At 36.6% G+C, this 23,169-nt stretch overlaps 1 protein-coding gene across 7 annotated transcripts in view; it reads right to left on the bottom strand.

Annotated features, from left to right (window-relative positions):
- Positions 1–23,169, bottom strand: part of BNC2 (basonuclin 2) — a 433,897-nt gene that overhangs the window by 287,698 nt on the left and 123,030 nt on the right. For 4 of the 7 annotated variants that reach the window (XR_005553697.1, XM_039319399.1, XM_039319405.1 and 1 more), the window contains exon 1: positions 6,039–6,963. The exons of 1 other annotated variant lie outside the window; for it this stretch is intronic. Coding sequence is in view for 5 of the 6 variants with exons in the window: in XM_039319399.1 (XP_039175333.1) it covers positions 6,039–6,404 (366 nt within the window). In the remaining variant the exon portion in view is untranslated. Of the gene's footprint in view, positions 1–6,038; positions 6,964–23,169 lie in introns of those variants that run through there. 2 more of the 7 variants (XM_039319401.1, XM_039319400.1) reach the window with 2 other exon arrangements.

The raw sequence follows: 23,169 nt of genomic DNA, 5'->3' as shown, positions 1-23,169 counted from the left end.
CTAAGATGTGACAATCTAGTGGTCTGTGCGAATGAAAATTAGCCTCACCATCAGCACTATTAATGGTGAAAGGGAGAGAAATCAAGAGACTTTTATTTTGTTTGTTTCTAACTTATGACGCCAGCCTAGTATCAGTAAACCCAGTGTTCCTTTGCAATCGCTTACCATGTCAACATGACCTGGTAAATGTGAATTTTTTCACTATCACTACAATCCTTGCAATCCGGCCTCAGTTATGCAGGATTTTGTCCCAACATCTGAAAGATGCTTTACTCAGCAAGTAATTATTTAGGGTTAAAAGTCAAGGCAAGCCATCCTTTAAGCAAGAGGTGCTGCTGTTATATCTTACTGTGTCTAACTCTTTTATTCTGCACAAAATAAACAAGCTCACAAAATTAACTCTATTAAATCTAGCACCAACAATTTACATTATACCATCACAACAATTTTTGCTTCATGATCCAAGCTGTTCATTACGTTATCAAATTAAATGCCATGTATATTCACTATTACTAATTAAGATAGCTTTAAAGTCAGAAGAACAAAAAAATTACAACTATGGTTAACAGAAAATACATATGTTTTTGCTTTCAACAACTGAAGAGTATTTCCCATGCACTCGTCAAATACAAAACACTGAAAAGGGAAAATTATGCTTGCCTGTCAGAGTGTGCTGGTCGGTCTGTCAGTCTGTCTATATCTATCTATCTATCTATCTATCTATCTATCTATCTATCTATCTATCTATCTATCTATCTTATATAGAATATTGGCATGCACATATAGCCTTACATATGTTAGGCAAACTATTTTCTAATCCATTATTTTCAAGTAAACTCCAATAGGATTCTTACAGTTATGTCTACTCAATATATATACCCCCACATGCAAAGAAAAATATAGTATTATACCTTCATACTACCTGTTTACAGATATTCATTCATAGGTGTCCAGGGCAGTAAATGAAAATTGCAGTGACACAACTGTACATCTGTGTACATTCAATGTGAATAAGCTGCATATTTTTAAATAATTTCTTGCAAAATTTCCAGAGGAATAACCTTATTTGTCTTTTTGCAGAAGAGTCTTCTAGCACCTTAGTACTTAAAGTATTTCTTGAGAATATGTCTTCAAAAAAACAATGTAACGGACAGACATAGCTGTTGATATTATGCATAGACACAACCATACGCAACATATTCACATGCAAACATGTTGATGTATAAATAGCAAAAGGAGAGATGGCATTAATTCCAAAGAGCTTTAAATTAGGAAAATGCATTATTTTGGGGAAGTGAATTTGTATAATATTTTGAACAGCACATGTATTTTATATTCTTTCTAATAAATGGATCTGCTTAGCTCTAAACAATCATATTACAAAGAACATCAATATGCTAAGATAGAACACTTTCTCGAGGCCAAGCAAATCATACTACTTAGGACAAATTACCAGCAACCAATATCTAAAACCAGCATTTAATTTTTCCAGAATGAACTGTACAATACCCACAAACACAGCCACATACAGCATTTATCTCCCAACAGATTGAAAGATTTATTTTACCACTTATACTTCCAAACAAATTAACAAAGCAAGGCAAAATGATCCTTAACATATATGAAAAAAAAATGAAAATGTCCAAACTGCTAACGTTTGCAAAAAAAATGGCCATCATTCATATCTTTGCTACAAGCTTCTCTTGTTAAGATGAGACTTACAAAAAGTCTTTTGACAGTAAGTCTGTGACCCAAATGAACAGTGGTTTTTTTTTTTTTCATTTACTGGAGTGAATTGCTATTTTATTTTATTTTAAATATGAAGCTTAGGGAATTTATAATACCTTTACAGGTAAGAAGATAATATTTTACTCTAGGTTCATATAATTTGTAAGTAAATATAACTATCTTTCTGATTTTAACTATTTTCTTATTAACCAAATATTAGTCTAGCAGAATTACAATGGGGTGTTTTGCATTCAAATTAGAATCAAATATTTCTAACTGCATAGTATTTGAAAATCTAAACTTTTTCTGTGTAGAATACATTGCGGCAAATAAGGCAGCTTTCATAACCAACCTTTCCAATATATTCCAATTCTTCATTCTTTCCATTGAAAAGATGCATCTGTATTAATGTAAATATCTGATTTTAGTTTCCTAAACTTACTTCTCATCTATCTATGAAATGATTGTTCCAGTAATAAAGTCATTGTGCTGATAAGAGAATTGAATGCACAATAGCAAAATTGTCACTTATAATAATACTGGTGAGAAGCCAAATAAAGCAGGAGTAAAAGATGTCAGATATTTGTGCTTTAATAAGATACTGTAACACAATACAATTATGTCGCTAATTTTGTTGCAGCAGTAGATGGATTTAAAATTACTGTATAATGGCTCACAGATGAAAACACAAACCCAGTATTACTCTTTTAACTGGCTGAAAGGATATCTTCAAGAGTTTATCTCTTTTGGATTTGGAACAGGAGAGTAAAAAATGCTTTTACTCACCTCTGGAATTTTTTTATCATTATGCATTATTGCTGTGTTTTATATTATAGTCAAGTTCATTTAAAATATTTTAGCACAACCCTTAAGAGAAGCTTGAAGAAGGAAAATAACACTTTTTTGGGATAAATGTAAAAAACTATTCAATCAGAAAAAAAAAAGAAAAGAAAAAAGTATTTTGTTATTCAACCAATCAATAAGCATTCTTTTTTAGTTTGAAACAGAACTGGGATATGTATGTTTCCATGTGTACATATACAAACGGCTTGGATTGAAATCTGGTCTCTGTCCAAATCAGTAAAGACCAGAAGTTAAAGGTTTCTGGACGTTGTCCATCTATCACTGATCAAAGTGATCTAAAGAAGAGTCTTTGGGAGGAAAAAAGTTAAAATATATGTTCCTTGAAGTTATCTGCATTTATTTTTGTATACAGAACATTCCTTTCAAAGGATCTGCAAACCAGTTGGGTTTTTTTTTAAGGTACAAAAGTAGAACTGCTATAAGGTTAAATGTCCATTTTAAAAACAAGATAGCTGTGAGTCTCTAAAGCTAAATGTTCTAATATGTCCCATGAATAACTCTTATAGCAAGAATGGTTTATCTTTATATGTCCTTTTAGATGTAGAGCAAGTAAATGAAGATACCTGACAGCAGCACATATAAACTTGCTCATATTTATGCAATTATTTCTTTCTACTATTCTTCTGGAAAAAAAAATAATATAATATATGCTCTCCAAGTACCTGTTGGTTTTCTATCACATATTTACATCAAATTGCCTTAAAAAAATTTAAAATCTCCTTCCAGGTAGGAATAAAACTTATTTCATGCATTTCATATAAAATCTACTTTATTAAACTATGCAAAAGTTTTGTTTGCAGTGCATGTATCTATTTTACCAACAGTTTCTTTTAAGCTATCAGTCACTGTCATACTAAATCAATCATAGGGACAGGGGAGATGAACTTGACCCACACGCATAGTATATTTACAAGCAACAAAAAAGTTTATGGTTAAGGCTGTCAGAAATGTGTTCAGATGCATAGCAGTTGTAATTAATCTATTGGATACACCGGATACACAGAAATTGTATATTGGAGAAGAATTAGAAATTTAAACACACTGTTACCCATGAAGTGGAATCAATTAACTCTTAAAAAAAGAATAGGGGTAAAAAAAAGAAAATCAAGATTCTTATGTGCATTCAGACAGACAGTAGCATTCTAACCAACCCTGCACAAAAGCAAAACTTATATTTAAAAAAAAATCCATACATTCAACATTACCATTCCTACAATGCTACTGTCTCTGCAAGTGTATTTCCATAGAAGGATCAACACTGAATACAGCATCTGCCCTGCATTTAGCCATATACTATACATACTATTATTCCTTTTTCAACACAGTCTCAGAAAATAAACATGACCATATGTGTCCAGTAATGAGGTTAAAAGGAGAAAGAAATTTTTATGCCCAACAAAACTAACAACACCCCCCCCCCAAATTAACAACTGGATAGTGGATGAACTTGCATTTTTCTGTCAATTACATTTGTCTGCTTATTTGCCTAGAGTTGTCTTCCTTTTACTTGTTGAACTCTGTAGCCTGACATCTACCGCTTTCTATTATTCCAAAACTATGAATGACTTTCTCTATAAAAGCCAAACACTCAATGGGCAGCCGAACAAGAAGTATGTGGTTCAACAGTAATTTACCAATATGGTTTTAGCTGGATTAACTCTTGTGTTGCCAAAAAAAGAGGAAAAAAATTACTCCAATTGTGAAAGTTCTAATAATATGAGGATATTAAAAAAAAAAGAATGACAGCTGAGTTAGGATAGATATATTACTAGAAAATGAATGTAAAACTAAGAGAGATATAATACACTATCATGTATTGTATTGGTGTGTAGCATGAAATGTGAGAATTGTTCTTTTCATTTAGTCTCTGTAACATATAAGTTGCCTTTTTAGCTTAGGTTGATTATATTTCTGTACAGGAAGCTGGTATCACTTGTAATCAGGGTCCCTCTACAGGATAAATCTAAATATACTTTATTTGAACACAGCCATCCTATGGAAAGTACATGTGATATTTAAACTCTGTCTGTACACAACTATTCTACGTTACAAACTACATTGGTCCTAAAGGAGTTTACTTTTTCTTGACTTTCCAAAAGATATAGGTAGGCATCTGCTTTTTCTTTTCACTAAAAAAACAAATTATAACTCTTTTGCTGCAAGAGTGGTAAAGTGAGACATATTCATGTCAATGGAATTCATTCATTAAAAAAACTGGCAATACAAGACCTCTCCGAGTAATAAAAACATAGCTTGCAACTTTTGATTGTTTCAGCTTCTTGATTAAGCAGACGTGAAACAACTTTTCAAAAGGAGCAATTTAAAAAGGAAAAAAAAACAAGAGGGAACAATTAGCATATGCTTTATTTTTTTTAAAGTCTTCTTTAGAATTCCTATCCTTTCTTTAAGTGAGTTTATACTGAAATCTCCCCCCTCAAACCTTTCAGACTATGTGTGTGATTATTTCATGCAGTATATATATTTTACCGAGAAGAAGCAAAGAATTGCAAAAGAAAAGCCACAGTGTTCTGGGCCCCGTATCATTAAGAGTTTGGTACCGATACACCTACTAGCTCTGTGATTAATTATCTGTTACTACTGGCCTTGCAAGAACATTTTAACTTTCCCCCTCTGTACCAGTCTGTCTTAAATGCAGCCCCAGGTTAAAGAACTGTTGGGGGGGGGGGTAACACATCAGGATACAACTCCAGAGAAACTGTACGTGTATCTAAGAAAAGAGACACCGCGAGAGAACAAGCAGCAGCTGGAACTGTTTCATGGAAGGACCCTCAGCTCTGTGCTAGCAGGAATTCCAACACAAATGCTTTGTCCTCTACTTTAGGATCCGGACTACACTGTTTTCTGCCACCTGTACTCAATTAGACTGTTCTGCCCCCCCCCCCCAGTTTAGAATTAGTTTTCATAAAGGGACTTATATATTCCGGGGGTGAAAAGGAAAAAAGGACTTTTGGCTGCAATAGTAGGAGCTTTTTTTTTTATTAAAAAAAAGTTTAAAAAGGAGGGAGAAAAGAAAACAAGGAGGGTGGGATAAAGAAAAGAAGACAAAGGCAATAAACCGGGATAAATAATCTCACTGGAAAAACTTTGAGAAGGGAGCTTGGTTTAAAAAATTAAAAAAGCAGTACTAGGCTTACTTATTTGCTTCTTTCTATTTTTTTTAAAAGAGCCCTTGAGGAATGCACCAAAATCAACCCAGACACGCCAAAGAGTAAGTTATGACATTACAGAAACTATGCAGCAGCACTGAAATAAAAGGAAGATAAACTGCAAATGATAAAAAGGATGAAATGCAAAAAAAAAAATTTTTTAAACAGACAAAAGTATGCGCAAGCCAGTGACGACGACAGCAGCAACAGCAGCAGCAGCAACAACAACAACAAAAGTGACCCCTTTCCACATGTGACAATCAAAGGAAATTGTCCTACCTGCTGGGACATTCTGAACAAGAGGTTAGTGTCAGCGCTCTGCCATGTCCCCATGAAACCCGACTCGGAGGTGGTTGCCGTCCTCGTTGTTCCGAACTGCATGGAGTTGTCACTGCAGGAGTCTCTTAAAGTCAAACCTCTTGCCCTCTTTCCTTCTGTTTGCCTCTGAATGTCTCTGTCTCTCACATCCACTTCTGCCTCTTCTGACTGAAAAGTGAAGGTGGATTTTTTTGAGTCTCTTGGCAGCCAGTAGCAGGAGTGTGGTGGTGTTAAGCTAGCTGCGTTGTGCATTTCATTTGGGGATGAGGGGCTTTGGGGAGGGGGCAACAGCTTCTTTCTCACCTCCTGCACAGTTACCCCTATCATTTATGCATACCCTGTGAGTCCCAAAGCTCGCCTTGGCTTGGTTTTACAGCTGCCTGTCAGGTGTGCCGGCTGCACTGAGGAGAGACCCAACCATCAGCTTCATACTCTCAGCCACTGGATGTCATTGGATAGCAGAGCAGAAGAGAGTCAGCTGCACCCGTTGTTCTACTGTCAGGCTCCAAATGACATCTCGCATTAAGACCACTTGGGTCTTAGCACACACACGTTCACCTTCCTCTGCTGATCAGAGGAAATTCGGGAGAACAAGCTGTGGCCCTTTCCCTGTTTTCTTTTAACAATCCTGTCAAGAACAGCGTGTAATTGCTGACACTTCCCTGCTAAATGCAGACTGCAAACCTCCTAAACAAGAGGAGGGAAGAAGAGGGCAAATCAACTCCTCACGCGTACAGACAATAAGCATGCAGAATACCACACAAAGTTGATGTGACTTCAATGTAAACACACACATACACAGGCACACACATATATTAAAAACCAATACGGATGTCACGGCGACTTTGCAATCATCCCAGCCCAAATTTCTCATCAACAACAACCAAAAAGCTCTTATTTCCCCCCCCAAAAAAGGAGAGGTGTGGAAATAAGGTAATCTTCAAATTCTTTTAAATATAAAACTAGAACAATTACATATATGTTTCATCTCTTACAGCTTTCTTCTCCCCTTCCTGTTAACTGCCTAAATGCCTTCAGGAGCCGAAAGAAGTGTCTCCCTTCTTTTCTATAAAGATTAAACGTCTCTTTCTTTCTTTTGTCCTATTTAAACTTTGTAGATGAAGGCTGTATAACAGCCTTTAACAACCTAAAGGAAAAGGAAAAGCAGACAGGAGGAGCAAAACAATTCCATCCCAGAAAAAAAAGACATATTTCTATTAAGATAAACTAGTGTTTATGAGAGATCACAAGAAGTCAGAAAGCCACTGTTATCAACAACTTTTTTAAATAATATGCATTTAGAACAATACATAGTATTTTCCCATTGCTGATACGTAGTTTGCCGTCTTATGAGTAAAAGCTGGAAGGAGGGGCACGGAGGAGAGAGAGGGAGAGAGAAAGTGTGTTTGTGTGTGTGTGTGTGTGTGTGAGAGAGAGAGAGAGAGAGAGAGAGAGAGAGAGAGAGAGAGACAGAGACAGAGACAGAGACAGAGACAGAGAAACAGAGAACACCTACATAGAGTACACAAATACTGCAACTTTAAAAAAGAAATGCAAAGCAAAATTCATGCTGCCTGATAAAATCAACTTGCATTAAAAAAAAAGGAATCTTGCTTGTCTCAATTGAATGTGTAAGGAACATTCATCTTCTAATAACGTCTACAATTTTAGAGAACAAATGTACCACTCCTGCAGTTTTTTCCTTAAATAAAGAACAATAATAAACCTTATTCTCCTCAAAAGCAACAAAACGATCACGAGAAAGCTTCAATGACAGCCTGGTGTCATTAGAGCCCAATGAGAAAAGATGAGAAAGTGTGCACTATGTTGACACAAATGTGTCTTCCTTTTTAGATCCTGGCATCTCCTGAAAGCTTTTCTGTTAAAACTTCCCTCCAGTTCACCACCATTAAGCACACAAAAGTCTCAAAAGCTGCAAATTCAATATCTTAGCAGCAGAAATGAGAACTCAAGGAACTGTTGCCTTAAAATATATTAAGTCCACCTGCAGTCAGGAAAAAATATTCTTGTTGCGTGAAATGGAGATGGGGGTGCAAAACAACAACAACAACCATGTGAGGCAATTGTGCCAACAGTGGCTGTACCTTTAGAGCTAACTATTACCCACTTAAAGTCCTTCTCAAATTTGCTAGCCTCTTGCTTTCTGAAGTGGCACTCAGTCCCTTAGTCAAGCTGCCTGTTCAGCTTCTGACCTTCTGACTAATAGCTGTTATTTGTGGGAGGCTTAAGGACAATGTCAATAGCCAGCTCCCGGGCTCTGCAGTGTCTTTCTTTCCCTCCTGTCCTGCAGTCCTCCCCACTCCCGGGGAGAGATGGGGGGAGGGGAAGGAGGAGGAAGCAAAAACCCACCCACACAAAATCAACTGGCATGCAGCAGCAAGCACCTGCAGTAATAGACTCTTTTATTAAAACTGTTATTCTGCAAGACTTGAAAATCCCAGTGGACTGGGCCATGTCAAAGCCGATATAATTAACTAGAGGCTCAGCAACGGATCAATTACCAGACAAGCAAGTGATAGTGAAATCAATGAAAGATCATCAGCCACATTATCAGTGTTGCAACTCATTAGGATAAAACTGAGAAATGTGCTCAAAGCCAGCCAAAGCAAGGTGGCATTACAAAACAAAGGGCTAATTTAGAGACCCTGCTGTGAACAATCTGTAACAGAATTAGCCTTTTTCCCCCCTAAACGGCACAGCTCTGTAACTAAATGTGACAGTCAGAGAGAAGCAGTTTATTAAGACACCAACTCCAAGTTTATTTAGTTCATAAACTCTCTCCTAGAAAATCAATACAGTCTGCACAGGGTTATTAGGCTGACTAGCTAATACATCCAAATCTTTTCTTCCCAAGCAGCATCTAAACAGAGAGAAGAAAAATTCTCAACAACTGCAGGGGATGGCATCAGAAAAAACTCACCCTACAAAAGTCACATCATGGTATACAGCAGTCATAAACACACTCCAGAAAGGGACTGTTGAGATGACACCGATGAAACTAACAAAGCAGCATGTGTTACAGCTTCCTGGCCAGTTAACTACATTTAATGACACATTGCTATTAAATAAATAATTGTTCTAATTAGGTTTGTTAGTATTAAGAAGTAAACCAACACATACCAATTATCTCCAGTTCAGTGTATAAGACACCAAGCATTTTAGGAACAGCAAAAATCCTTACAATATTTAAAACACACAGAAGTTATACTAAGGATTCTCTGCTGAAGCTGATACCTTATCCATACATTTAATTGAGAGTGACACCATTTGGATAAAACAAGATATATGCATTCAGATCACACCACCCTATGGTATATTGTTTAAACTTAGAACCTTATCTGGATACTGTTCAACATGAATGGATGGCGGGATGTAAGAATTGTACAAAAATGTATTTCACTGCATGTGTATATAGTGAGCACATTTTAGGATGCCTAAGGCACTGACATAAATAAAGCAAAATGTACTAATGTGGCCACCCATATTTAGTTGTATGGTTTTCATAGAAATAATTTCTTTATAGACATCTTGTATTACTTGAAATGCCCTTAACATAATGAAAAACAACTTGTTAATTTGCTCTATAATAATATTCTTTATATTCAATCTCCAATGTTAATATTTCCCTATGAAATTAATTAATTTTTTCCCTTGGTGCAAGGAAATTGTTACAATATTTTTTAAAAAATATTGTCTCATAAGTATAAATGCCTCACCTGACATTGATGATTTTTGTTACACTTCAATAATCATAAATCCTACAAATTTACTATTATTGTAGTGTTTTGAACTGAGCCGCCATAGGTCATGTTCCCCAAAAAATTCTCTTGAACAAAAATTTAATAGATTTCAATTATCTAAACTAGCTCTGTTCTCTAGAGTCACACTTTGCAATATTTAAATATATTGTAAAATGAAAGAATTATCATAACATTTTTTTTCATGATAGGATTGCCGCTTAATGAATGATAGTCTTCCAGGTATATAAGAAACAGAGTAACTTAATTCCCTGAATACAGAATTATTTTGATATCAGTTTTAATTTTAAAAAGAGCAATACCTCTGTATTTCTACAATTAGGTGATTGCTACTTTATACACTTTATATTCAATATATATTGTACTTTAACTTTTCTAAAATTTTGGTCAATTATTCATCTTTATTGTAACATTTAAATATTATATTTACTTCATTAGAAATTGCACATATTTAAGAATAACGTCCTTGTGCCTTACTTATTTTTGTCACAGTTCATCTCTATGAACTATCTTTAAGGATCAACAGCATACATAAATCTTTAAAATGTTATTTTCATGTAATTCAGATTTTAATTAGGAAAACAATCATAGATTTCTGAATCACTTTGATATATGTGCATTGTACATTTACATTCAAAATCTGAATTTCAGTTAGTATAAGCATACAAGATTGACGGGAAAGAATGCAATTAATTCTCTAATCACAAGAAACAATGCTTCCCCCCCCCTATAAAAATTTCTATATAAGCCTTAATTCCCACAATTAATTGTTTACCACTTGTAGTGATGCTTACAATATTTGTTTTCCTAACTTGTATATTTTAACTATAGATATAGAAAGTTTTGTTACAGAAGGAAACATGTTTAGGTAGGTTTGCACAAGATTGCAATATGAACCTTTCACTTAAATGCCAGGGAAATCTAGTGCACAATAAAGAACGCTCCCTAGCCATGGAGAAGCAAAAAGGAATAAAAAAACCTGTTTCAGATTTCCCTATATAGCTGTTGTCAATAGAATGCATTCAGGTATACCATCTGACTAGGACCTTTATATATGACTATTGACTAAGAAGCTTTAGCTTCACTTAACTCATGTACTTCAAGGTGAAGAAAAAAGGTACTTCCATAACAGAAAGACATATTTAGTACACATGAACCTTTAAAAAGATGCATTATATAACAAAAGTTCAAATATTATCAGAGGAATATTGAGCAGTGCAAAAAGAAAAATCTTAAACCTTCTACCATGGAAGGCCATGCTATCTCCATTTTTTTTTTTTTACTCTATCATCAGCAAGACTTTTTGACTTTTAAGCTGACTTGCTGAGTTTAATCTGGTGGGTGCTGCTATTGATCTTAAAAGCACATCAATAAGTTAAGTTTCAATGTATTGATTATTTAGTTTTTTTTTTAAAAAAGTGTATATTTCATGACTAGCTATCTTGAAGGCCTGCTTTGTAAAAAGAAAGCAAAAATAACAAAGAAGGGAAAGATAAAGAAAAAGAAGCAATTTTCATCAAGTATTCTCTGAATAACTGTACAATCATAAAAGTAATAATTAAAAATAGACATAATGAATTTTTAAATCACTAAGTTAAAGACATATTGGAATGTAGCAATACTGGAATCCCTCTGAATAGACAAGCTAGAAAAGTAGAAATTACACCCCAGCAAAATAGGTGTGAGTTTTCTCTTTATCACATCAACTAAGTGATGAATCAAGTTATAGCAGCAGCTAGAAATATATTCAAGGCTTGAAAAAGGCTAGATTTACTTGGTTAAAAAAAACTAAATTCACTGGCAGAGGTTGGGTATATCTGCTGGAGTGCACTTTTTAAGACATATACAGTACATGTTCACTAAGAATTCTGTATGCTACATTGATTTAGTGTATACTACCTGAAATCCCAGAGTCTGCATTCAGCTGCTAGCAGATTTTATATAAGTAATAACATTGTACTGCCCTTTATCCTCCCGTTATTAACTATTCATTTTATAGGCTTGGTTAAGTAGATTTCTGGGTTAAAGATCAGTGGATTTTCATGTGACACACTCCAGTATTCATTTAGGACAAAAGTGTCCCTGTTCTTACCATAAGAATAAAATGGGTCCTCCATATCTCATGACAATCGGCCCTTGATTACATCTAAACAGCCAAGCTTAGATAATTTTTTTGAAAATTTTCTAAATGCATGCCCATTTAGAATTCAGCAAGGAAGAAAGAACTGCTCCAGCAGATACCAAAAGTTATTGGTCTTGTATGCATATGAAGAGTGTAAGAAGAGGATCTGAACAGGAATCAATGAGTCCACATTGCAAATGGGTTTTATTCAATTGTCCAGGGCTATTATTCATCTTTAGTGGAGTCATTCCCAACCTGGAACCTTCTGCTATGTTGGGTTCAGGAACCCTCAGCTTAATTGGGAGGGCCAAGTTGGGTGAGTGTATTGTGCCTCAGTGTATTGTAAGGCTAAGTTGAGTCACCCAAGAAAATTATCTTAACCACATAATTATTAAACTCTACTTTCACATTATCCCCTTAAGAGCACAAGAAAGATCCATCCATCTTGACCAGGGTTCTGCAACTATGGTAACTTTATGACCTGTGGACTTCAACTTCCAGAATTCCTGAGCCAGCCATATTGGCTATTTTGGTTGAGGTTTCATCCATCCTTTTTGACCTGAATGTTTTTACTACCCTGCATATAACAAATGGTTAAACATGGGTCCTTATGCAATATAAAACATGGATATCTCCATATCTACTGTATAGTGGAAGAAGAAATAAATGAGTTTGGTATAAGATGAGGGATGTGAGAGATTAAGAATTAGAATCGATAATTTTTTTATTTAAATTTAAACTATTGTATTTGTAAACTGATAAAGTTATAACACAGGTTTAATAGTGATAGAAATTTAAAATAGAAATGGAATATTTAAATATATTATGTTAACTGAGGGAAATAGAGAGGGGATAGTGAAATTTATTGAGTTGTGTTGTTTATATATATTTTCACTTTTGAATGTTTGACCACCTAACCACCACGGTGGGTCTTGAGTACTTTTTGTTTAAGAATGTTAAAAAAACCAATAAAATGTCTTAAAAAAACATGGATATCTTCCTACTCCCAGAATTATGCCCCATATGAAATGTCTAATTAACCTGAGTATTTTGAGTCATGTGACGCCACAGGATCCCATTTTGTGGGAACAGATCTTTGTCTTTGCATTAAAGGTACAGCGCTTCCCTTCATCATCAAATTAATTCCAAGTATATTTGGGGTATATTGAAGAACAAGAAATGCCAACCCTCGTTTAAATAGGATAAGTAGTTGTAATCCAGTTTGAATGAAAAAACAACTTTTGATTGTCTGTAAAAGACTGAGGTCCCATCTGCCTTGTCCTGAAGCCTGAAAAGTGTCTCATGGTGCTTTCAAACATATTGTTGAATCCTCTTACACTTTTGTTTTATTAAGTACCATTGACACATTACTTAACACTTGTAACAGCTTAAAGTTATCCTGCTTTGCATAGTAAATCACCAACATTTTGTATTGTATCCACTGAAATAAAAGATCCCAGAAACACAAGGAAAAAGAGTTTGCTTGAACTCATTTCTTAGCTCTAAACTTTCAGATCCTATTAAATTTTTATCTTAATCGCCCTCCCAACTCTACTTTCCTTGTTGTCATATACTCACACTTATAGTGCATTTCATTTTTCTGTAGGGAGTGTCTCTCCCCAGGAGCTCAAATGGAGCAGAAAGCACAGCGATCATTTGTTAGGCCTTTAATAATTGTCAAAGGATTGCTGGTAGGGCTGGCACCATGACACATAGCTCATTTTATTCTTTCAAGAATAAAATCCTGATTTAATTATAAGATAAATCAGGATTAACCTGGACTCGTCAAATTATATTTCTGTTGGATTATAAAGCTCACAATCCCGTCTTAAACTGCCTTTCTGCCTTTTTCTAACTACCTCCAGTCACAAATTCCATTAAGAGCCATATGTACATGACTTTATGCAATAAAGAAAAAAGATGGGACTATTACAGAGCAGGGATGTATTGAAACTACACAAAGCTGGCATGATGACAGTAGTTCCAAGGTGGCATTTTAATAGAGCAAACAGCATTTTCTTTCCCCAAGAAAGTAAGTCAGGGAATAGCTGTGCAACATCTGTTAGACTATGAAATGTTAACAGATGTCTTAAGTGAAAAAACTACAATCCATACAGGAAACCTTACGCCAAACAGATACTGCTAACTTTCCACAAATTACAGGGGGGAAAAAATATTGGCATCTTGCTTCTTTTCTGTAAAATTTATAAAGCATTTCTTCCGCTTGGGTTTTCCTAAGTAGGAAGATACTGACTCATTGCTAAAAATCCATTTAAAACATATCAATTTCTAATAATGACATGTATTTTTGAAGCTTATGTTAATATACTCACGATTTTTAAATATTTATGCAAAACTTTTTATATAGCTTTGCTTTGAGAGATAGATAAAGGGAATTTTAAGTGGATAGCCTCAAAACAAAAGAACTTACAGGGACTATGTATTTTTTAAGTTGCTTGCTGTAAGATTTATTTGGAAAATAGTGACATCATTAATGTGCTGTTGCTACCATGAGCAAAAGAATTTTTGTGCTCTTCACATACACTATTTAACTTGTTTATTTAACTTGAATATTATTATCCATTCAAATATTAAATACAATCTTTTGAACAAGAAGAATGGTATTGCAAGAACGTTCCTGAACTCCCTAAGCATACTTTTTGTTCAAAGTCTACGGTAAACTTCGTTGCCCATTTTACACCTAACACTGCACATGGTTAGTTCTGAGTAGGAAGAGAAAAGAGAAAAGGGTAAACAAAGCACAACAGTAGTAAAGGGATCAAGAATTTCTCATCTGTAATAAATACATAAGGAACTCAGTTTGATATATGAAAAGCTACATCTGTTTTTGAATATACTTTTTAATTATATGACATCCAATGGAAATAGTACACAATTTGGTGTAATAAATTAAGATGTTAGCCTAGAAGCCAGGAAACTGTTGAGTTCTCGTCCCTCCCTTAGCCATGAAAGTCAGCTGGGTGACTTTGGGCCAGTCACTCTTTCTCAGCTCAATTCACTTTGTTATGGGGGAAAACAGGAGGAGGAAGGAATATTATGGATGTTTGCTTTATTATTTATAAAAAATAATAGAAGTGGGATTAATTTTTTTTTAAAAAAAATTATAAAAAGTATTTCTCTGAGAATGTATTAATACATGCATGCATAGCTCTCATTATTGGCTGGTTTCTCCATTGAGTCTTCTCCCAACTCTACTTTCTTCAAAGTAATGAGAGGTAGAGACAGAACTGAATACAACCTGGCCTACCACTTTTTCTTAGCTTGCTAATCCTGCCCTACTGATGCTTGCATTCAAGTCTTCTTATACTTTCAGTGATTTGGGGCTATGACTCCTGGAAAAATAAAAATCTTTAATTTGTAGGTATTGTGGGGGGGGGGGGTTCCATCCAAAAGAGCTCATCTGATTCTCCTGTATACAATGACAGTATTGTATGGACCACGCTGGATGTATACTTTTTTAAAAAGTTTTTGGGGGGCGGGGGAAGGAGGGAGAAACAGGAAGTGCCAAACATTTATATCTGGACCTTTTACCTATTCAGGTAAGTGAAATCTAGCAATTGTAATCTCAGCAGGAATCTGATTATTCCTCCACCAAAATTGATAATTCATCTAGCGAACTAAGATGTATTGAGATAGGCTTGTAAATTTTAAAAAAATAACTGTTTAATCTACACTTTCATTGCCAGTTTAATTCCTGGCCAGGCAATAAAGATGGGAGACTTCTATCTAAATGCAAACAGAGGGAAGCTCAGTCAGTTGATCTGGAACAGCTACAGCACTTCTGTTATTTCCATGATGTGTATCCTTGTGCTGAAGATGCTGAACTCCAATATTTCAATAACAGATTACAGAGAAAATTGTGCTTTGATCTTGAATCATAATCTGGAATATGGTAAATCTAGCCAAGCGCAAATAACATTAATAGGGATCTGGGGGGAAGGGGCTTTCACAACAGTCATGGAATAATTTCCCGGTTTGATCAAAAGAAAAGTTTAAGCAGGCTTCACTGAAATAGCAAACAGGGTTTTATATATAGGTAGTCCTTGATTTACAATTGAGCCAAACATTTCCATTGTTTAAGCAAGAAAGTTGTTAAGTGAGTTTTGCCCCATTTTACGACATTTTTTGCCATGGTTGTTAAGCAAATCACTGCAGTTGTTAAGCGAATCATGTGATTGTTAAGTGAGTCTGTGTTCCTCCTTAACTTTGCTTGTTGGAAGCCCACTGGAAAAGTTACAGATGGTGATTATGTGACCCTGGGACACAGTGCATAAAATGGCTATAAGTCAGTTTTTTCAGTGGCACTGTAACTCTGAACAATCACTAAACAAAGACTACATGTATTGAATTTGTTGCTAAGAATCTGACTCTTTTTGACCACTACAAAATTCCACATTGATTCATCATTCTGAAACTAGGCTAAGCTGCATTAACAGAGGGATAGATCATGTGAAGTGTTAATACCACTTTACAATGCTTTGGTAAGGCCACAATGCATCAAGTTTTGGTCACCATGATGTAAAAAAGATGTTGAGATTCTAGAAAGAGTATAGAGAAGAGCAACAAAGATCATTAGGGGACTGGAGGCTAAAACATATAAGGAACGATTGCTGGAATTGGGTATGTCTAGTTTAATGAAGAGAAGAACGAGGGGTGACATGATAGCAGTGTTCCAATATCTCAGGGGCTGCCACAAAGAAGAGGGAGTCAAGCTATTCTCCAAAGCACCTGAAGACAGGACAAGAAACAACGGATGGAAACTAACCAAGGAGAGAAGCAACCTAGAACTACAGAGAAATTTCCTGACAGTTAGAATAATTAATCAGTGGAACAACCAACCTGCCTCCAGAAGTTGTGAATGCTACAACACTGGACGTTTTTTAAGAAGAGAGTGGACAACCATTTGTCTGAAATTGTTATAGGCCTTCCTGCCTGAGCAGGGGGTTGGACTAGATGACCTCCAAGGTCCCTTCCAATGTTATTATTGTTATTATTATTATTATTGTTGTTGTTGTTGTTATAACTATAGGCAAGTACAATAAAGCTTTTTTTTTAAATGTAGGGTTGGTTTTAAATATGACATGGAAATTTCATTACCTCACAATGTGGTTTCCTAACTTTTCCTGTTCATGTTAGAAGAGCACTGTAACTCTTATACTGGCTGCTTGAATGTTCCTAGACAAATTCAACTGAATGATGTTAACAAATCCCAACAAATGCAGTTTCTAATATTGCTACTGGGTGAAATCAGTATATTAGGGCTTGCTTTGTATTTTTTTCCTTATTCTAGGTAGAACAGAATTCATTTCATATTATGAGTATTATTACCAGCTGGGATTTCTAATCTGCTCAAGGAAGTAGACTGTTTCCTAACAGTCAGTTGCTGCTATCACTGCAGCCTTGATCCTACCTACTTGCTAATATAACTATTAGGATTTGGGGGGGGGGGGTTGCAAATAGTAAACTCTGATTTCCAGTGGCAAACAGTACTGCGGTGATGATGATATTTTACTCAGCTGGTTTGCATAGGGCAGTCTTTTGCCACAAATCTAAAGGCTGCTTCACCATGCTTCACTTCCATCTCAGAACTGGCAGCTACTGTAAATCTTGTGCACCTATAGGCATTCCCTTATAAATGGGTCTGAATTGTGCTGTTGTTTCAATATTCAAGATTCCAAGGAACTGCAACTGATAATGAAATTTATTTGAAATTTAATCTAGCCCAGCATGATTCATAAAATGCCTCCTCTACCTGGTAAATAAATATAGCCTGCATTTTTTTCTATTTTTTTTTTCTTTCTCACCTTATCTCCAATTGACTTTTTTTTTTACACATGCACACACATTCATTGACACTGATAACCATTCAACCATTTAATTTAACCTATCAACCTGACCACTAAGGGGCAGCAGAGAATTAGGGTTTTTAAACTCCTGGATGCAATCTAGTGGTCATCTGGATTTGTGCAACTCCTGAAGTGCTGTTGAGCCATTTCAAGAGGATTTCATCCACCAAGAAGTGAAAACCAAATCCTAAATCTACAATTCTCCATACACTTCCAAAGAGCTCCTATTAAATGCAACTGGAGTGATCTCTACATAGATACCAACCGGAGTGATTTCTACATAGATACACACAGGATTGTGCTGTAATTTATTATCTAATGATAAAAACAAATTGAACTGCAAGTGTCACCTCTGCCCATTTTCTATCCAGAAGACACAAGTTCACTACTATCACAAGACAAACAGTAGCAGCTGCTGTCACATCAAACATCCTATGATTACATGGTAAAAAAAAAAATCAATCTGAAGAGCCCTGCCATTTGTTAAAATACATCTTGTATATGAGGAATTCCCACCAGTGCTAAGAATTATTTCATTAATGGATAGCTATCTTAGGAAATGCAGACAGAAAACAATTGGGCCAAATATACTCTTCCTTCCAAGGTACCAGCTGTTGCTTGATAAAACAGAATACTGATGGGCATGGGAAATTGCAACTGATTATTTTTCTAATAGAAAACAATCTAGCCATGCAGTTCTTCTGTATGTATCAAGGGACAGGTAATTTCATCCATCAACAAAAACAGAAAAATGGGGCCCTACTTGTGATCTAGTTTTATGACATCTGAAAGCACCTTCATACATACCATGGGCCTTCAAGCAACATTAGCACTGGAAGCTTAGTAAGATTGATCTTGGAGTTCATGGTCTCTTATTGTCAACAGTACATTATAAAACCAATACTAAATACTTTATAAACAGGTCTCCCTACAGTGTATTAGAAGAGCAGTGCATATTTCATACTCTATAGTTTAGTAGCCACACATCCATCAGACAATTAAATAATTTATCAGGGGCTTAAAAGTGCAATACAAGTCAATAAACTTTTGAATACTTACAAGCTGCTAGCTATATCCAATTTTCTAGACTTTTTAATTACTTGAACATTCACAATGGAAACTATTTTGTCATTATATATAATCAGGAGGTTGAGTGAAAACATGAGAAAACAGTTCATTATAGAACTTCACATTTCAAATTAATTCTCTCTCTGCTCATCTAAATGTGTTGATTTACCTACAAAATTAAGCACATACCTACTCATCTATTTTGAATGTTTCTGAGTTTTATATCTTTCAATGGAATTGATACATATGCGGAATATAGTACTAATTATGGTTGTTCACACAGACAGCCGAACGATTAGACTGGATTGTATTTGTCCAGGATCTGGAAAAAGAGAGAGTTGTCGTAACAGGATGTAAGCTGTTCCAAGTAAAGTTGCCTTTTATAATTGACTCATAGTGATTTTGTCAATGCCGATGATGTTCAACTGTTGCTCCAGAAGTTATGGGATTGCATCCAAGGTGCCTATTTCTACTGTCTTTGCTTTCTTTTGCTACAGTGATTTAAGGCTACCTGCAGGACTTGTATTTTGTGGTTATCTCTCATTCTTTTTTCTTCTATTCTGCTGTCTCCAGGTATTGCAACAGCAACTATGCAGATTTTTCTGCCACTTCACATTTGTTAGCACTTAACAACTGTAAGACCTAGGGCAGTGGTGGCGAACCTACAGCACAGGTGCCAGAGGTGGCCCACACAGAGCAGTGCAGCCAAGGACATGGCAGCTTGGCAGCGTAGACAAGACTCTGCCCATCATGCACTTCATGCTGCAGGGTACGGGCAGAGGGCATGACTGCTATAGCGCTGCTGGGCTGCCTGGGCGATCTGTGGGGGGCCCTGGAGGTGGTGAGTGGTCCTGTGGGCAGGCAAGGCGAGGGTTGGGGGCAGAGCAGGGGCGGGACCTGGGGTGGAGTGGGGGCAGGGCCAGTTTTTGGGCACTCGGTCTCTTAAAGGTTCGCCATCACTGACCTAGGGTGTTAAATGGCAGGTGCTTTTCTGGTTGAATTCCAAAGTCCAAGAGGACCTTAGCTTTTGCCATTTTCTATTACTTTGTTTATTTTGTGGTCCCACCAGTTCTTGCTTGGAGGCAAATGGTATTTCTTGCAGATACTCCAATGCATCATTGTTGCTGTTTTGTCATGCTGTTTGTACTCAGTATGTGTGATCTTGCAGTAGCTAACTAGGTGGTCTCCTATTTCTTCAGCTTCTTTGTAGAGGCAGAATTTCCTTTCTGTTGCTGTGTTCTCAATTCTGGCTTTGTATGCATTTGTTCCTAAGGCTTGGTCTTGTGCAGCCAGAATTAGCCTCTTTCTTTAACTTTCTTATTCTTAGCCGTATAATACTTTGTCTCCCAATGTCTGTTTTCTTCTCTTCATTTGTCTTTCTTCTAGGTCAGTTTGATCTCTCCAGTACTCAGGAAGTCTTCATGGTATATGATCTTCAATGTATCTTCTTCACACTCCTTCAGACATTCTTCCAATACACTTTTCAACTGTCTGGTGTAGTTGTAACAAGCCACGCCCATCTATTTTCTTTGGTAAGTAGAGTCTGTCAACATCACTGCATGGGTGAAGGACATAATTCAGGGCTGTTAGTTCTGTTTGAATCCAGTTCACTATTTCAGTTGTGTATCTAATAACTGGATGTCGATTGCCTTGATGGCATTTCCTTCACTGAGTCTTGACTTCAAAATCTGTTTCACTTCAGTACAATGTATTCACTAACTTTCTTGACTTCAGACTTTCTTGGTGCACAGATATTTGTAGTAATCTTCATTCAGACTGATTTTATTTCCATAGGGCATTTTGATTTCTTCAGTTTTCACTATTTTTTCCTTATTCATGGTAAGGATGGTAAATTTGTCCAGGCCAAACTTCACTGCAATATCTTGGCTGTCTGTGTATGTAAGTTGTGTATGTGTGTAGACAGTGTTGAGCAGTGACTCCATTTCAGATGGTGTTTTTCTTTACAGCTTCAAATTGTCCCCATTAAGGAGGTGAAATATTCTGGCAGAGATATTTTGATTTTAATAGCCATGAGCTGACTTGTTCAGTATTACTGACAGAGGAATCAATGCAATGACAAACAATAACAGTGACAGTGAGTCTCCTTGAAAGATTCTTCTCTTGGTATTAACCTCTCCCAGTCTATCACTATTGATTACCATTTGTATCTTCCATTGTGCTTTTGATCTTTGCATAAAGCCTTTGATATTTCTACTGATTCCTGTTAACAGTATTTCTGGCATTTGATTATCCAATCATAAGCCAGGGATTCAAATGTCTTTGTGCAATCAATCGAAGCTAAATTCAAGTTGTCTTCCTTCTGCAATTTCCCAAAATCATCTTGTCAATTAGGAGCTGACACTTTTTTTCTGTTATAAACCTTTTAATCATTTGTTCAATCTGAACATTAATAAAGGTTCATAACAGAAAACTTTTAAGTTGGATCTAATTGGGATGCGAAATACTTGTACCTCTTGTGATATTTTTAATGAATACTCTACAAAGAGTAGTATTACCTAAGCTGTTACAAGAAGTTGTATATGATGTGTATAAATAAGAATGAAAGATGTGGAAATTAGGCTCAACAAAATTTTGCCTGACTATATAATTAACTGTCCTTATATATTTCAAATTTATTTTAAAATTTCTCAAGCTTTTCCTCAAAAATGAATAAATGAAAAATACAATGAAACTGGGAGTACCCTGAATACACTAGGCCAGGGATCCCCAACTCCCACGCCATGGCCCACTACCAAGCCTTCGGCTATTTGAAACCAGGCGGCGGAAGTGGTGGATGGATGAGCGTGTGTGCGGCGCATCCCCACTTGCCCGAGCAGAAGAACGTGTGCATATGCGCTCCATTTGGGGCTGAGTGTGCTTACCCACCACATGCGCAGAAACATCCCCTTTCTCCACCACCCCCACCGGTCCACAAAAGCGGAAAGTCTGTGGAACTCTGTACTAGGCATCATATCGATCCAGAATCATTTTCTGTTATCCCAGATCATTACAGCTGAATGATAGCTTCTCTGTAAGAACATATCCAAAGGAGGAGTGGATAATTAATTGACGGTAAGGACCCATATGGAATGATGGATGGAGTTGGAATCCGTTGAGAAAGTAAGGTAGACTCTGATTTACCATTAGGCAAAGCCAAGCAGTGACCATAAGCAGCAGAAGCTACAGTACGAAGCATCAACAAATCCAGGAAGACAGAATTGTGTGTAGCAGGTAGCCTGTTCTGTCCTTCTAATCCAGGGGTATCAAACTCAATTTCATTGAGGGCCGAATCACCATTGCGGTTGCCCTTGGGGGGCCAGGTGAATGTGGCCAGGGTGGGCACGGCCTACTGGGTGGGCGTGGATGGAGTGGGTGAGGCCTACTGGGTGGGTGTGGCCAGCTCTACATCGTTCACGTCAAGGGTGCCTCTGGAGGCCTGGGCAGGAGTGGGACAGATCTGAGAGTCTCTGGCAGAAGGAGGTGGGACCGGGGCAAGTGCCAAGGCATGGTGCATTTCTTCATTCCTCACAAAGAGTGACACCTCCCCAGCATGCACCCAGGGGGTGGGGCCAACACGGCAGGGGCTGGTTTGTCGCTGTTTCTGGACGACCTTGTGGAGCTAAGACTGAATGCATTTCAGCATAGATGGCCATCACAAAATTGTACATTGGCTCTCTCCCGGCTGGCCTGGGCCAGGGCCAAGGCAGCAGGGGCCATTCCCTCACTGTTTCCAGGATGGCTTCGCGGGCCACATGAAACCACTTCGCGGGCCGCATCCAGCACCCAGGTCTTGTGTTTGACATGTCTGCTCTAATCCCTTTTGTCTCTATACAGTATGTGCTAGAGATGCCCCGATGTCACTAATATTAAAATATTATTTCAGTTGGCTGCTATAGAGAATGGAAAAAGCATAATCTAGACCTTTTATTTCAGACTATTTCAGTTGATGCCAGTACCCAAAAATGGAAGCTGGCAAATGGTCAGGAAAAGTTGGTTGCTTGGAATGCACTACAGTTGCATTGGTAGGGCAGCTGACAGAGTTGGTTAGAAAACAGGAAGAGTAATGTGCATGATTATTTAACAGATTATAGATCATATTTATATTATAATTTGTCACAAATGTTATGCATGCGTTTTGTAATAACAGCTATGTTAGTAAATTCTAATTAGAGTGTACATCTTAGTGGTTCATAGATGACATGAATTACAGAAAAAACTTTATAAAAAGACAGCTTCTGTTCTGTGCATAAAATAGA

Source organism: Crotalus tigris, unplaced genomic scaffold (assembly GCF_016545835.1).
Source record: "Crotalus tigris isolate CLP2741 ecotype Arizona unplaced genomic scaffold, ASM1654583v1 scf7180000023589.2044511, whole genome shotgun sequence".
NCBI classification, from domain to species: Eukaryota; Metazoa; Chordata; class Lepidosauria; order Squamata; family Viperidae; genus Crotalus; species Crotalus tigris.
Note: the sequence above shows the minus strand (reverse complement) of the source record. Positions and strands in the feature narration are given on the sequence as shown.